Genomic DNA, 16,720 nt, shown 5'->3' with positions numbered 1-16,720 from the left:
GCGTGGGGCACAGAGCCCCAGGCGCACTCGCCCAGACCCGCCCCACCGCTGCACGCAGAAGTTTGGGGCGGGGAGGCCCTCCTGCCAGGTCCAGGGTCTGAGAGTAGAGCCCTCGCAGGAGAGGGGAGGCCACAGAACTTGAGGAATCTTCTCAAGGCCTTAGGAGTTCAGCTGCTCATTCCTACAAGAAACTCCCCGGACTCCGGGACCCTGAAGTCCTGTGTTCTTGAGATTCCTCTGCCAGGCCCCCTCTCCTCTAGACACTAGGATGCTGCTGCTGGCACGGGTGAACCCTGAGGGGGAGTGTGGAACTCCGCACCTAGCCAGCCCTCCTGAGTCCCAGGCAGCCCAGGCCTTTTGCTCGTGAGGATGGCCGAACCTGTGAAGCCAACTCAAGGTTCTGTAGGGAGACCCTGGAGTTGGGCTCCCGACTGCTGGTGGGGCCTGATGGATGGATCCCAGGCTGCCCAGGGCACATTGAAGCCAAGGATGGGGCAGAGTTATCAGGACTCCTCCCTGCAGTAGGGCCAGGCTTGTGGAGGGCAGGGCAAGGCGCTGGGATGGACACCTAACTCCACCTGGACCCAGTTGCCGAGGTGCCCCTAGCTGTCAGGGTAGTGGTGAGGAGGAGAACGCTCATCCTCCCACAGGAGTGGGGAGCCCCTGGCTCTGTGTCCTTCCCACAGTGGAGGGCCTCTTAAGTGGTGTGCTGGTGAGGGGTGGAAACTTCTCTTACCCGGCCTCCTAGTGACTGGGGCCCGCCCTGCACTCAGCCATTAGCTACTCCTGGGCTTGCTGAGAGGCTGGTGAGTGGCCCTGACCCTGTTCCCACTCTCTCCTCCAGGTGAAGGCAGGGCACCTGGACTGCTCCAGCGCCCCCTTGCAGCCCTAGCGGAGTCAAGATGAGGCCCAGGCCTGGCGCTCAGTGAGCCTGCGGCCCAGCACGTAGCATGGCCTGCCGTTGGCAATGACCAACATGGCTGCAGGTGGCCGGGCCTTCACTTGGCAGGTGTTCCCGCCTGTGCCCACTTGCCGGGTATATGGCACAGTGGCACACCAGGATGGACACCTGCTGGTGTTGGGGGGCTGTGGCCGGGCCGGGATACCCCTGGACACTGCCGAGACACTGGACATGGCCTCGCACACATGGCTGGCACTGGCGCCCCTGCCCACTGCCCGGGCTGGAGCAGCTGCGGTGGTGCTGGGCAAGCAGGTGCTAGTGGTGGGCGGTGTGGATGAGGCCCAGAGCCCAGTGGCTGCCGTGGAGGCCTTCCTGGCCGATGAAGGCCGCTGGGAGCGTCGGGCCACCCTCCCTCAAGCAGCCATGGGGGTTGCGACTGTGGAGAGAGGTAAGTGGCCTCCCAAGGAACACCCTTCAGGTGGCCCCTGGCCCTCAGATTGGACAAGAGCTGCCCTGCGCATCGCCTTGCCTCCTGTATCTCCCGCCTCACTCTGAGCCGGCCTTGTAGTAGGCCTTCTGCTAAGCTGACTTTTCTGACAAAGGAGGGGAGCCCAGGCTGGCCCCCAGAGTGATGGGAGGCCCCGGCCACCACCTTGTCCATTCCTCATTTCTAAAAGACTGCGTATGTGTGTGGGGTGGCCTAATGACTCTCATGGTTATAAATAGACTGGGGGGAGGGGAGCAGAGCCTTGGCTCAGAGCCCAGGAGTGCTCAAGAGCTTAGACTCCCCCCAAGCCCTGCACACACCAGGGATCTCATGTGGACAAGGGCCCGGCTGACCTGGAGATGGTTGCCATGGAAGCTCCCACTTGACTGGCACGTTGTCCCAAGGCACCCAGACAGGCCCCTAGGCTCACCCTGAGGGCCTAACAGAAGGCAGGAAGGTAATCTAGTGAAAGGGTGTGGTGCAGAGGTGTGGGCAAGGAGACTGGGCTGAAGGCTTGTGGCCAGCACCTCTGTCCTGCAGGCTTCAGCCCCAGTCCAGCTCATCTCTCTTCCACAGACTGAGCACCATGCTGGGCAGATCTCATATCCCCCACCCCTGGCTAAGCCACCCGCCTCTCGCAGGGGAGCCCCCACCCACCTTGTGGCCTCCAGGTCTGACCACTGGCCCAGGCCAGCCTGCTTGGATGCCAGACTTGGTTGCCATAGCGTCTCCAGGGAGACGGCGCTGGATTATAATTAGATCAGCTGGCTCCTGCTCTTCACTGGGAGCAGCCCTGGCCAGAGCAGGAATCCCGGATCCTCCTCCAGACATGCAACAGGGTTCCAGACAGACACAGCCACCCCCTGGGCTGCCCAGGGCAGCTGCCAGGGTGGGTGCCCTGGCCAGGCTGGGCACAGTCTGAACTAGTCTTTCCTCTGCAGATGGTATGGTATATGCACTGGGGGGAATGGGCCCTGACACGGCCCCCCAGGCCCAGGTACGGGTGTATGAGCCCCGCCGGGACTGCTGGCTTCCGCTGCCCTCCATGCCCACACCCTGCTACGGTGCCTCCACCTTCCTGCACGGGAACAAGATCTATGTCCTGGGTAAGGGCTGGGAGGCGCAGGAAAGAGGCTCTGAGTCCCTCCCCACAGTTCGGCTCAGTCTGTGATGGCGGGACGTGAGAAGCTTTGCAGGGGCCGACCAGGCTCTGACCTGTGCTGGCCCTGCTGGGGTTGGGAAGCCAGACCCTGGTGTCTGAGCATCTGTGCAGTGGGTGGTCCATGTGCAGATGTGCACACAGCTGGGCACAGGAGGCTGGGGCAGACGTCAGCAGCCTGGTGAGTGAGGAGCCCACCAAGGCCCTGGGCTCCCTCCCAGGTGCCCATTCCCTTGGCAGGGGGCCGCCAGGGCAAGCTCCCGGTGACGGCTTTTGAAGCATTTGACCTGGAGGCCCGGACCTGGACCCGGCACCCCAGCCTGCCCAGCCGCCGGGCCTTTGCTGGCTGTGCCATGGCTGAAGGCAGCGTCTTTAGCCTGGGGGGCTTGCAGCAGCCCGGGCCCCACAATTTCTACTCCCGCCCACACTTTGTCAACACTGTGGAGATGTTTGACCTGGAGCACGGTGAGCAGTGGCTGTCCTGGGTGGTTCTACTCTCTGTGGGGTGGGGTGGAGGGGCAGAGAGAGAGAAAGGGAGAGGGAGAGGGAGAGGGAGAGGGAGAGAGAGAGAGAGAGAGAGAGAGAGAGTGTGTGTGTGTGTGTGAGTCTGACCACACCCCTTCTGCAGGATCCTGGACCAAGATGCCCCGCAGTCTGCGAATGAGGGATAAGAGGGCTGACTTTGTGGTTGGCTCACTTGGGGGCTACATCGTGGCTATCGGGGGCCTTGGTAAGTCTGCTGGATGGGAAGAAGAGGGCCCCAGATAGGAAGGAGCAGGCCCCGCAGGAGCACCCCCTTCTCTAAGCACTCCAGGGGTCAGAGCCTTTGAGCCCCTTTTTCCTGTGAACAAGCAGGCGTGGTTTGCCTGCCTGGCCTAGCTCTGAGGTGTCCCACAGTGACTGCCTGGGGTCTCTGTACCAGCACAGCCATGGAGGCTGAAGCAGGACAGATGACCACTGACCTGGCCAGGTGGACAAATCAAAACACGATGAATGAACCAGGAGTGGACGGGCAACGAAGAGTGAGAGAACCTGACCTGGGTGACGCCCACGAGCCACTCTGGGTTCAGCGACCTTAAGGGCCTGGAGCCCTTACAGCTAGTTTCTTTCTCTCCTGCAGGAAACCAGCCTTGCCCCCTGGGATCTGTGGAGAGCTTCAGTCTTACCCGGCGGCGCTGGGAGGCACTGCCCTCCATGCCTACGGCCCGCTGCTCCTGCTCCAGCCTCCAGGCAGGCCCCCTGCTGTTTGTCATTGGGGGCGTGGCCCAGGGCCCCAGTCCAGCGGTGGAGGCCCTGTGTCTGCGTGATGGCGCCTGAAGGCCTGGTGGGCTATCCTGGAGCAGCTCAGTGCAGAAGCAGGTGTCTGTGGCCCTGTGCTGCTGAGGGAGCTCCCTGTGGCTCTGCGGGGCAAGGGAAGCGCAGGGGTGGGCACAGGCACGTTGGGGCCTTGGGTTGGGGGGCCTTTGTCTTAGCATAGGACACACGTATGCTCACACCTACTTCACCACCATTCCTTCGTGAACCGTACCTAGCTCTGCCCTTGTCCAGGAGCCTAGTAGGCCCTCTAGCCAGTGAGAAGCGCGTGGAGGACATGCAGCCTGTGCCCTGCGGCACAGGACTGACGATTCCTAGGTCGACCAGGCCCACCTCATGGCCTGCTGCAGGGCCCCTGTAGACCCAGAAGTGTTCAGAGGGTGGGGACAGAGGGCATGGAGAAGAGGAGCGGGGACTGCGGCTCTGCTCCCCACTGCTGGCCGTGTGGCCTCGGGGCACGTCACGTCACCCCCTGTGCCTCGGCGTCCTCCTCTGTAATGGGGATCGCTGCTCTCCCCCTGCCCGACCTACCTCACAGGGCTGTTGTGAGGACCCAGGCAGTTTGGGTGTGGAAGTAAACGTCCTGCTAAAACCTGGTGCGGGGCTCCTGGCCTGGACTCCCATGAAGTTCTCACAGCCTCTGCTCGCCGTGGGGCCACAGCTCTCCTGGGGATGAGGGTCCACTCATGAGGGCCTCTTGGACTTGGCCTCTACTCTCAAGGCAATCTGGTTTTGCACCCCCACCCACGCTGCAGCTTTGCCTTAGGTGACATCGATGACTGTCCTCCTCTACTGTCTTGGGTGGGAACACCAGGAGGGCGACCAGAGAAGAGCTCAGGAAATAATAGTAAGCTGGGCATGGTGCCGCACACCTGTAACCAGCACCTGGGAGGATCGCAGGTTTGCAGCTAGCCTCAGCTACTTAATGAGGTCCTCCACAACTTAGTGGGACCCTGTTTCCAAATAAAGAATAAAAAATAGGGCTGGGGGTGTAGTTCCAAGGTAGAATGCCCCTGGGTTCCATTCCCAGTACCATGAAAAAAAAAAAAAAGAAGAAGAAGACTAATGAAACTGCACTGGGTTAGGAGAACCTCCAGGGCCAAGCTTCGCCGTCTCCTCGAGGGGAAGAGCTGGGTGTCCAGGGGTTGTGGCTGGGGCTGTCTCCCTGTGTCTCGGCTGTGGGGTAGCCATTTCTGGGCAGGACTGTGTGGCCACCCACCGGCCCCAGGGGGCCACAACCTCCTGGAGGAAGTTGCCAGCCCTTGTCTCTCCCCCCCGCCCCTGCCTTTGATGCCCACAGGTGGAACCTCTCACTCTGCCTTCCTGTAGCTACACTGAGTACAAGGCTTCACGGCTGGGTTTGCTGCAATTGGGAAGAAATGTTTGGGTCCCTGGAACCCGCCTGCTGTGGCCGTGGAGGCTGTTCTGGAGTCTGAGCCTTCTGCAGGTCCTGGCCTTACTCACCAGGCGGCAGGCTCCCAGTCCAGACGCAGAGGGCAGGCGTACCACGCCCTGGGAGCCAGGCACGCAGCGCATGGGTCCCTGGATCCTCTGGGGTTGCTAGTAGAGACTGGCCACTGTGTCAGCTGTTTAATGCTCGGGACCAGTTCAGACACTCGGAGACTCCGGGGTGGAGGTAGTGCTGCAGCAGTTTGGGTCCTGGGATCCCCGGGAGGTCGGGCAGTGTATCAGTGGCTGGTACTTGGAGCCCTACCTTCTTGCTGCCACAGTGGCCACCCCGGGATGGATGGCAGAAGTTTTGCTGATAGGTGGTGCTGGCATGGGAAGGCTGGACCTGCACAAAGTGGACGAGGCGCTGGGGGAGGCTACCGAGTCCTTGGCCTGACCGGAAATCAGACTGGTAGGAAGATTCCAGGGGTTGCTGCTGGCGCAGCTCCAGCTCACAGGGCGCCCAGCGAAGGAAGGTGTGCCGCTGCCGGAGGTGCTCCAGGTCTTTCCGTCTTCCAATTCCCTGCAACAGGCAGTAGGGGCCCTCCTCAACGGTACGGGCCCTTGGCCCACAGTCCTGGCACCAGGCACCTCAGTGGGCCCGCCTAAGGCCAAGTCTGCATGGGGATGCCTGGCCTGGCGGGCTCACTGGCCTGCCTCCTCAGTGATGCCACCCAACCCAGCATGGGAAGTCGGGCGTGGTGGTGCACACCTGTGATCCCAGTGCTGGGAGGCTGAGACAGGAGGATCGCAGGTTGGAGGGCAGTCTCAGTGACTCAGCGACACTTTTAGCAAACTAGCAAGACCATGTTTTAAAACAAAACAAAGAGCTAGGGGTGTCACTCAGAAGTAGAATAAGCCTGGGTTCAATCTCCAGTATTGCCAAAGAAAACCCAAAAACGTCAGTGGCCCCAGAACATTTGCAACACTCTTGGCAAGCTGGTGGAGGAAACCCAAGCAGAGGTGCCTCTGCTGGGAGAATGGTCTGGTCCCTGGAGGAGAGAGGTGGCAGGGGCTTGCGCTTGTCCCCCTCCCTCCAGGCCTTCTCCCTCTACCTCCCACCCGCTCCGCCCTCCTCCGCCTCTCCCAGCGCTCACTTTGTCGAAGGAGGTGCGGTTATCATGCTTGGAGAAGAAGTGTTGTCGTGCCGGCTCCTGGAGAAACAGTGGAAAGAAGACAACGGGGAAAGGTGCCACCTGTTTCCAGAGGTGGCCCCAGTGCCCACACAGGGAAGCTGCGGAGCCACCGCCCCTGAAGGCCAAGCTGCCGCCGCCCACGCCAGAGACAAAGCCGCACCCGCCCCTGCCCAAGCGCAGGCTCCTGGAGCCCGGCTGAGGGCGTGCCGGTGCCTACCAGGACACACTGCTGTGGTGGCCAGGGACCGGGCCTCCGTCTTTTCCTGCCCCTGACACCCGACCCAGGCTGCAGACCCTAAAAGTTCCTGTATCTAGCTCAAGTTGCCTGCTGAACCCAGGTGCAGTGGCCGGCCGCTCGCTCCAAGTCAGGACATGACAGGACACCTCCAAATGCGTGACCAGCTGCCTTGCCCCCCAAGCCCACTCTGCCGGCAGCTCTCCCCACCTAGGCAGCGGGCTGGACCTGCCCAACCCGAGACCCTTGAGGCTTTTCTCCCCACCCACACCCAGTGAGCCAGACACACTAGTGCTGCTCCTCGACTGTTACTTATTTATGGTATTGGGGATTGAACCCACAGGCGCTCTTCTAGGCTAGACCCTAACCCTTTTTTGGGGGACAGTCCTAGGGTTGAGTACTGGTAGAAGTAAAATGCCCCCTCTGAGCTACACCCCCAGTCCTACTTTTTTTTCTTTTTGGTGGTACTGGGGCTCCTGGAAGCCCTTCTATCTCCGGGCTACACTCCCAGACCTATTTTATATTTTTTATTTGGCAACAGGGTCTTTTAAGTCAGCGCGGCTGGCTCCGAACCAGCGCGATCCTCCTGCCTCCGCCTCCCAAGCGCGGGGAATTACAAGTGTGCGCCACCAAGCCCGGCGCTCAGCCCTACTTTTTATTCTTTGTTTTGAAACAGTCTCACTGAGTTGCAAAGGGCCTCACTAAGTAGCTGAGGCTGGCCTCAAACCATGATCTTCCTATGTCACCCTCCCAAGTCCTGGGATTATAAGTATGTGCCACCACACCTGGTTTACCCCAACCCTTTTAATATGTATTTATTTATTTACTTATTTCAGTATGGGGTCTAAGTTGCTGAGGGCCTTGCTAAGTTACTAAGCCTGGCCTCGAACCTGTGATTCTCCTATCTCAGCCTCCCAATTACTGAGATTACAGGTATGTACCACCAAGCCCTATTTTTTTTTTTTTTTTTTTTACAATTTTGAAACAGGGTCTCACTAAATTGCTAAGGCTGGCCTCAAAAATTTTTTTTTTAAGTACTAAGGATTGAACCCAGGCTACACCCCCAGTCCAATTTTTTAATTCCTTGTTTTTGAAACAGGGTCTCACTAAGTTGTGGAGGGCCTCACTAAGTAGCTGAGGCTGGTCACAAACCTGCAAATCCTCCTGTCTCCGCCTCTCAAGTACTGGGATTACAAGCATGCACCACCAGGTCCCACTGGCCTCAAAAATTTGATCCTCTGTCTCAGTCCTAAGTACTAGAATTTCAGGCAGGTACTACTAGGTCTGGCTTAGTACTTCCTTTACAGTCGACCGAGACGCCAGGCCTGGGGGTGCACACTTGTAATCCCAGTACTTGAGAGGCGGAGACAGGAAGGAGGATCATAAGTTTGAGGCTAGCCTCAGCTACCTAGGTCCTACTCAATTTAGTGAGACCCTGTTTCAAAATAATGAAAGAAAAAAAAAAAAGGCTGAGGGTGTAGCTCAGAGGTAGAATGTCCCTGGATTCAATCCCCAGTACCACACAAACAAAAATAGACCAAGGAGCCAGGTGTGGTGGTATACACCTGGAATCCTGATACTTAGGAGGCTGAGACAGAAGAATCGCAAGTTGGAAGCCACGCCTTAGCAATTTAGCAAGACCTTGTTTCAAAATAAAAATAAAAGCAGGATGGGGATGTTCCTCAGAGATAGAATGCTCTGGAATTCAATCCCCATCTCTCTTTCTCTCTCTCTCTCTCTCTCTCTCTCTCTCTCTCTCTCACACACACACACACACACACACACACACAGCCCTCCTGGAGATAAAGAAATGTATCTGTTTCCAGGATCAGCCCACTCCCTCAGCAGTCCACGGCTTTTCCTTGTCCAAACCGCTGTCCTCTCTTGCCTGAATTACTGAGAGAGCTCCCTTCTGGTGCTCCTGCTTTCAAGCTTGCCACTCTAGTCTACCATCCTTTTAGCTGCCAGAATTCTTTTAGTACATAAATCAGATCACATCTTGTTTGCCAACAATTCCTAACAGTTCCTCATGCTTGCAGCAGCCACAGTCATCATGGTGCTCGTGGCCACGTCATGCTGCTCCTCCCTGTTGGCCCAACCTCCAGCCTCCCCGCTCCCCCGACGTGCACTCCACGTCCCTTTAGCTGCCGCTAATTCTCTCTGGCTTCCTTCTTGAGGAAAGTCCTTGAGCACTGTGCCCCGAGTCCCCAGCTGCATTTCCTACCTCCTAATACTCTTTTTTTCCCCTGCTGTACTGGGGTTGGGACCCAGGGGCACTCTACCTCTGAGCTACACCCCCAGCCATAATTTTTAGTCTATTTATTTATTTATTTATTTATTTTTTGCTGTATTGAGGACAGGGTCTCACTGAGTGGCAGAGGGCCTCGCTGAGTAGCTGAGGCCGGCCGCGAGCCGCGGTCCCCGGGCCCTGCCTCCCTCTGCCGGGATGACAAGGTAGGCCACCATGCCAGCCTTAGTGCCCTGTCTTTGTGTGTCAAGGTGCATGTTGTTTGATGTCTCCCACTGGAGCACCAGCTCCTCGGGTTCGGCCGGGGTCTCTTGCTAGCACTGAGAACAAGGCCTAGCATTATGCTCACTAAATTTTTGCTCTCAAATCAATGAACAGGGACAGAAGCTTCTGGCTCAGGGCATTTGTTTGTGCTCATTTGTTGTTGAACCCTGTCCTACCCCCTAGGTAGAAAAAGAACCCCCCCCCCACGCCAGGCCTCTAGATCTTGGCAGGGATCTCTCCCAAGACCATCTTCTTGTTTTTGTGCCTGATTTTTCTCTTTTGTAGTACTAAAGGTGGAACCCAGGGGCTTTCTACCTCCAGGCTACATTCCCAGCCCTATTTTATACTTTATTTGGAAACAGGGTCTCACTAAGTTGCTGAGAGCCTCACTAAGTAGCTGAGGCTGGCTTCAAACCTGTGTGATCCTCCTGTCTCAGCCTCCCAAGCGCAAGGATTACAAGCGTGCCCACCACGCCCGGCTGTGCCTGATGTTTGCCCCAGAGTGCCCCCCTTCCCCCAGGTACTTGACCTCTGCAGCTATGGAGCTGAAGAGACCAGAGGGTGAGGTCAGGTTGGAGCCGGGCGTGTGAAGCACGTGTGTACTCCCAGGACTTGGGAGGCTGAGACAGGAGGATCGCACAGGTTTGAAGCCAGCCTCAGCTACTGAGTGAGGCCCTCCACAACTTAGTGAGATGGTGCTTCAAAATAAAGAATAAAATATAGGGCTGGGGTGTAGCTTGGAGGCAGAATGTCCCTGGGTTCCATCCCCAGTACTAAAAAAAAAAAAAAAAAAACAAAAAAAAAAAACACCAGCAACTTAGTGAGACCCTGTTTCTTTTTTTGGGAGAGGGAGATGGGGGGGAGGGTATTGGGGATTGAACCCGAGACATTCTACCTCCAAGCTATACCCCAAGACTGATTTTATTTCTTATTTGGAAATTGGGTCTCACTAGGTTGCTGAAAACCTTGCTAAATTGCCAAGGCTGGGCTCAAACTTAAAATCCTTCTGTCTCTGCCTCCCAAGATTACAAGTGTGCACCACCACAAATGACTAGGAGACTGTTTCAAAAACAAAAATAAAAACAGCTAGAGGTGTAGCTCAGAGGTAAAATACCTCTGAATTCCCAGTAACACACACACACACACACACACACACACACACACACACACACACACACGACGACGGGTTGAGCGACAGACTGGGGCAAAGCATTTACAAAGCACATATACAAAGAAGGACCAGTACCTAGAACATTAGAACTTGTATATATAGGCCAAATAAAAACTTAAACAACATCTCAACAGGAACGTAATCTCATTAGAAAATGGACAAACGAGCAGGCGCGGTGGGCACGCTCGTCATCCCAGCACTCGGGAGGCTGAGACCGGAGGAGCGCTGGTTCGCGGCCAGCCTCAGCTACTTAGCGAGGCCCTCTGCAACTCAGTGAGACCCTGTTTCCAAATAAAGAATGAAAAATAGGGCTAGGGTGTAGCTTGGAGGGAGAATGCCCCTGGGTTCCATCCCTAGTACCGCCAAAAAAGAAAGAAAGAAAGAAAGAAAGAAAAGAAAATGGGCAAAGGATATGAAGGTATTTAGCCGAGGAGGACATGCAGACGGCAAGTAACACATGAATGGATGAGTGGATGTTCAATATTGTTAAACACTAGGGAGGTGTAAGTAGTAACCATAATGAAGCCAGGCGCGTGCTGCATGCCTGTGATCCCTGGACTTGAGTGGCTGAGACAGGAGAATGACGGGTTCCAGACCAGCCTCAGCAACTTAGTGATATCCTAGTTCAAAATAAAAATTTTAAAAAGGCTTTGTGGTGTAGTCAGAGGTAGAATGCCCCTGGGTTCAATCCACAGTATAAAAGATAATACGCTGCGTGTGATGGTGCGTGCTTGGGGTACTTGAGAGACTGAGCCAGGATCGCAGGTTCAAAGACAGCCTCAACAAGTAGTGAGACTCATCAACCTAGCAAGACCCTGTTTCAAAATAAAAATAAAAGAGGGCTAGAGGTATACCTTGGAGGTAGAATGCCCCTGGGTTCCATCTCCATTACCACCAAAAGCCAAAAATAATAATGATAACCCACAATGAAATATCACTACAGGTCTCTCAGAATGGTTAAGATAAAAAAAATAGAGAGCAGACCAAATGTTAGTGAGCCTGGAGAGACACGGGATCATTCATGCGTTGCTGGTGGGGATGTAAAATGGTACAGTTACTCTGGAAAACAGCTTGACAGTTTCTTACAAAACTAAACATGCAACCACCATATGACCCAGCAATTGTACTTCTGGGCATTTATCCCAGAGATATGAAAATTTATATTCACCCAAAAATCTGAGCACAAATGTTCATAGCAGCTTTATTTATAAGAACCCCAAACTGGAACCAGCTCAAATATCTAACAGGTGAATGGTTAAACAAACCAGTACATCCGCGCCATACAATACTCCTCAGTAATGAAAAGAAATGAGTTATTGATGCAACTAGTGAGACTCTCATCAACCTAGTGAAACCCTGTTTCAAAATAAAAATCAAATAGGGCTGAGGGTGGAGCTCAGCAGTAGAATGCTCCTGGCTTCCACTCCCAGTACTCTACTCCCTCCAAAAAGACAAACCCAAAACCCAAAGCAGCAAGTCAGGGCGCCTGGGCAAGTCCCTTTCCAACTGACTGTGCTGCTCTCTCCTCAGCTACAGAACTGCGCACGGCCGCAGGGGACGCCTTCTGAGACCGTAGGGAGAGCCCCAGGGGACGCCTTCTGTGGCGGAGACCGCAGGGAGAGCCCTCCACGCTGCTCTAGGCGTGTTCCCGAGGAGGACTACCCCCGCGTCTTTGCTCCTAAACCGTCTCCGGCTCCCTTTCTCTCCAGGTGGTGGAGCCGCCGCCTCTGAGCAGGTGGGGTTAGAACATGGAGCCGGAGACCACAACACCCTCCTACGCTTTGAACCCACGCCGGGAACAGATGTGCAGAGTGTATGTTCTGACTGCTGAGCCAACGGGACTTCAGAGTTCACGAGCCTTCTCAGGAACTCCACGTAGCACGTTCTGTGTGTTTCGGTTCAGGTGGTACAAATGCGTCTCGTGGCTCCTTCTAAGGGGTGTGTGTGTGTGTGTGTGTGTGTGTGTGTGTGGTACTGAGGATGGAACCCAGGGCCTTCTACTTCCAGATACATTCTCAAACCTATTTTATACTTTATTTGGAAACAGGGTCTCACTAAGTTGCTGAGAGCCTCACTAAATAGCTGAGGCTGGCTTCAAACCAGCAGGATCCTCTTGTCTCAGCCCCCCAAATACTGGGATCACAGGCGTGCGCCGCCAACCCAGCTTAGATTTAAAGGTTTTAATGACTAGGTCGGCTCAGGGAAGGGGCACATTTTACTTTTTCATTGGCTGAGAGGGACCAGGTTTCAGCCGGCTAGCTTTTTGTTGGTGGTGTGATGGTGGTACTGGGAATTGAGCCTAGGGGTAGTCAACCTCCGAGCTACAGCCCCGCCCTTTGGGTTTTTGTGAGGCTGTCCTCTAACTTGTGACCCTCCAGTCTCAGCCTCCCAGTAGTGGGATCGCAGGGTTACAGGCGTGCCACCACACCCCACTTGATTGCTGCTCCTGTTGAACCCTAACGTGCAGCTTCTGGTCTCCTTTAGTTTTCTCTATGACACTCAGATGCAAGAAGATTGTTTTTCTTTTTACTTCTTTGAAACCAAATAGATCTGTTCTCGCCTTCACCCCCTGACTCTTGGGAAACGTGACTCTGGTTCTCTTTGTTCCTAAAGTCGGCCAAGAGCCCAGAGACTCGCGGATGAGGGCCGGTCCTTTATCTGCGGCGTCCACATTGTGCCCTGCCTCAGTCTGACAGGAAGGCTCCCCTCTCAACACCCAGAGGGCGCAGACTACAGGCCTCTGTGAGGCCTTCTCCTCCTCCCAGGGGACACCCCCCCCCCCCCCGTCTTCCATATGTCTGGAGTAGCACCTGGGCCTGGCTTGGTAGGCAGTGCCAGGCCAGCTCTCAACTGGAAATGCTAAGGAGATGCAGGCTGCCCAGCACAGCCGCCTCCAGGACCCTGCGCCAGCCTGGGGAAGCAACTTCTGAAGAACCCGAGTGACAGATCCAGTCGAGCTGGCGAGTGTCTGGGAAGCAAGAAACCGCAGAGGGTGGCGCAGGTTCCAGGCACCCCTTCTAGACTTTCCTCCACTCTACTCTTCCTCAGGAGATAGACTTTATTTTTATTTGGTACTGGGGATTGAACCCAGGGGCATTCTACCTTCAAGCTATATCCCAGCCCTTTTTTAAACTTTTTTATTTTGAAACAGGAGCTCTCTAAGTTGCTAAGGCTGGCCTTGAACCTGTGATGTTCCGTCCCAGCCTCCCAAGTACTGGGGTTGCAGGTGCGTACCTCCTCGCTCGGCTCAGGAGGCAGACTGGAGTTGATGCCCCACCAGGCTCTCTGTACTCTGGCCACTGGGGAGCCCAGGGAGGAGACAGACAAAGGAGATGCTTCTTTTCCTCCTCCCTCCCTGTGAGCTTCACTTGGCTATGTCTCTCTGCGAGTGTGGCGGCTCCTCTCCAGGTGGCTCTCTCCTGGGTTCTAGGAGCTGGCCTTTCCCTGCCACTTTGGGCCCGCGGGTGGTTACCACCAGCCTGCGAGACCCTTTCCTGAGGCCCTAGTACACGCGCCTCCCACGTTCTCCTGGTTTGAGGAGGCTATGCACAATGCCTTCCCTTTGACTCCAAGCCTCTACCTGGTGGAAAGCTCAAGGCCTGTGTCCCTCTGTTCACTGAATGCCTGTTCCAGCTACTCTAGGCCACCTCTGCCCTCACTCCTTCCCCATCCTCCCTAGCCAGATATGTGTGCTGGTCCCCAGCCATCGCCTGCACTTCTTCCCACCTGATCAGGGGAGGCTTTCTTCTCATCCCCAAAGCCCTGGGCTGGGGGACGGCTGTGGGCTGACCACAGGTTTTCTGGACATCGAAGAATCTGGACTTGAGACTCAGCAAAACTCAAGGCTTCCTTCCCTTCTGAAGCTACCCACCCTGCCTGGGCTCAGATCCTTCCTCCATCTGGAAAGGACAGTGAGTAAGACTTTCCAGCCGAGTGTGGTGGTGTGCTTGTAATCCCAGCATTCGGGAGCCTGAGACAGGAGGATCGAGGTTTGCAGACAGCCTCAGCTACTACTTAGTGAGGCCCTCTGCAACTCAGCAAGATGCTGTTTCAAAATAAAGAATAAAAACAGGGCTGGGGTGTGGCTCAGAGGTAGAATGCCCCCGGGTTCCATCCCCAGACCCAAAACAACAACGGTAGCAACAGCAGCAGACTGTGCAGCGTGGCACCTGCTCTCCTACACCGTCTCGGCGAGGAAAAGGTCTGACATCTCAGCGAAGAGGGCCCGCGCCGCCTGTCTGTTCGAGGGATAGGTTTGCTGCTGTATGGGCTGACTCTGGACGGGCCAGGGAATGCTCCTGGGGCCTGGGAGAGGCAGGAACTGGCCCACACCCCTGCCCCATGGCCTAGGATGCCTCGTACCTGACAGCGCTGCAGGAACACTGCTGGAGGCTGGGGCCTGGCCGCCAGGCGGTACTCTCCAGCGCTTTCACTCTTGAATTGGCCCCTGTAGTGCCCGTAGAAGCCACTGTTGTGCTGTAACAACGCATGCATGAGGGTAAAGCCCATTCACACCTGACCCCAGCTCCCGGACCCGAGGGTCCAGAGAAGCCAGGCCAGGAGCTCCTCACTGGAGTGGCTGGCAGAATAGAAATAATCTGAAGAGGAGGAACACAGCAGGCACGGTGGCTCACACCTGTCATCCCATTACTTGAAAGGCAAGAGGGGACCCTCTGGACTCAGCGCACCCAAGGAAGAAGTGAGTTTTCCAAAGGGAGCATTTTGTTTTCTTTTGCGGTGCTGGGGATGGGACTCAGGGACTTTCTACCTCTAAGCTACACTCCAGCCCTATTTTTTTTTTTTTTTTTTTGTGTGTGTGTGTGGTACTGGGAGTAGAACCCAGGGGCTTTCTACCTCCGGGCTACACTCCCAGACCTATTTTATACTTTATTTGGAAACAGGGTCTCACTAAGTTGCTGAGAGCCTCACTCAGTAGCTGAGGCTGGCTTCGAACCTGTGTGATCCTCCTGTCTCAGCCTCTCAAGCGCTGGGATTACAAGTATGTGCCACCACAACCGGCTTTCCAACCCTATTTTTTATTCCTTATTTTGAAACAGGGTCTCACTGAGTTGCAAAGGGCCTCGCTAAGTAGCTGAGGCTGTCTGCAAACCGCAATCCTCCTGTCTCAGCCTCCCAAGTGCTAGGATTCCAAGCGTGCGCCACCACGCCTGGCTCCAAGGGGGGTATTTAGCCAACAGAGAATACATTCTGGAGGGAGTTTCTGAGCGAGGCACTGGCAGAAGACAGAAGACGGAAGTGGTCAGCAGTCAGGGGTCTGAGGTGGGCTGTACCGTGCTGAAGTCTCTGAGTATCCTAGAGAGTTATGTCTGGGAAGGACCATGGCCCACGCTCTGTCTGTCTGTCTTGCACACTCAGCCCCGAGCAGAGGCACCTTTCCTGAGTGGTCTCAGTCGCCACAGGAGGCTCCTCCACAGCACCGGAAGGCCTACCCTCTCACGCCACACGAGACTTGGGTGGCCTTACTAGTCTGCCTGCCCTCTGCCGTTGGTTGAGGGCCTCACACTCTCTATTCCGAGATGGCCTGGCCCTGGCAGTGCACAGCCACTTCCCTCAGATGTCCCCAGGCTAGCGAGTGGTCGGGGAGGGGAAACATCAATGAACTGGGAATAAGTGGGGGTAGGTGGAGGGCTAGGAGGCTCAGACGCCTGGCTAGCAACCCAGCACGCGTGGAAGGGGACACACGGCGTGAAGACGAGGCAGCCTCCGGGGGCCTCAGAAAGGAAGGGGAAGAGGGCAGTCGGGGTTTCCGCTAGCCTAGACACTGCTGGATGGAACCAGCTCAGAGTGCATGCAGCACCCCAGGGCCAGGGGGCCAGGACTGGCTCTAAGTGAACTCTTACCCAGGAGCCTACTAAAGCACTTTGCATCTTTCCAGGAAGGGAGCAGAGAAGGTAAACTTTCCTCTTGTCTGAGGTTACATTGGAGGAAAGCGGCTCTCAGATGCCTCCTGTTGCTTAGCGACGAGCAGAGCTGGTGACTACACAATGCTGTTGCTGGCTGAGGCAGCATCTGGCCGTTGCCCCTTTATTCTTGGGGCTCCGTTCCTTCCCTATGACAGGAATGTGTCCCGGCCTTATCAGCATGGGAGAGCCCTCATGTAAACAGATGGGCTCTACGGTGAGGTCTGACGGACTCAGAGCCAATAAAATATTAAAGGAGGTTTTAGAGGCAAATTCCACATTTACTGTGCAACTATGCTGCTGGGACAATGAGTTTAGGAAGCATTCCACGGATTGAGAAGGAATATTAAAGAGGCGATGACTCTAGATCAAACTGCTGCATCAGAATAGGCCTCTGCCAAGCTGGGCGTGCCCCTGCACACTTGTAATCCCAGG

The 16,720-nt window shown here is 55.7% G+C and overlaps 2 protein-coding genes across 2 annotated transcripts; one reads left to right on the top strand and one right to left on the bottom strand.

The window, feature by feature from the left end:
* Positions 1-967: 967 nt before the first annotated feature.
* Positions 968-3,864, top strand: KLHDC8B (kelch domain containing 8B; the record flags this gene model as incomplete). Its single annotated transcript, XM_080696658.1, is given in 6 exon segments — positions 968-1,349; positions 2,330-2,492; position 2,494; positions 2,769-3,012; positions 3,176-3,277; positions 3,668-3,864. Coding segments are annotated over 6 exon segments (1,089 nt in total).
* A 1,579-nt stretch (positions 3,865-5,443) lies between these two features.
* Positions 5,444-16,252, bottom strand: CIMIP7 (ciliary microtubule inner protein 7; the record flags this gene model as incomplete). Its single annotated transcript, XM_080696657.1, has 4 exons — positions 5,444-5,857; positions 6,408-6,464; positions 14,727-14,840; positions 16,226-16,252. The coding sequence occupies 4 exons, from the start codon at positions 16,250-16,252 to the stop codon at positions 5,444-5,446; spliced, it is 612 nt and encodes a 203-aa protein (XP_080552783.1).
* Between the last annotated feature and the right edge of the window lie 468 nt (positions 16,253-16,720).

The sequence above is a fragment of the Muscardinus avellanarius genome (genome assembly GCF_963383645.1).
Source record: "Muscardinus avellanarius genome assembly, chromosome: 5".
Taxonomy (NCBI): Eukaryota; Metazoa; Chordata; class Mammalia; order Rodentia; family Gliridae; genus Muscardinus; species Muscardinus avellanarius.
This window is presented reverse-complemented; position numbering and strand designations above follow the sequence as displayed.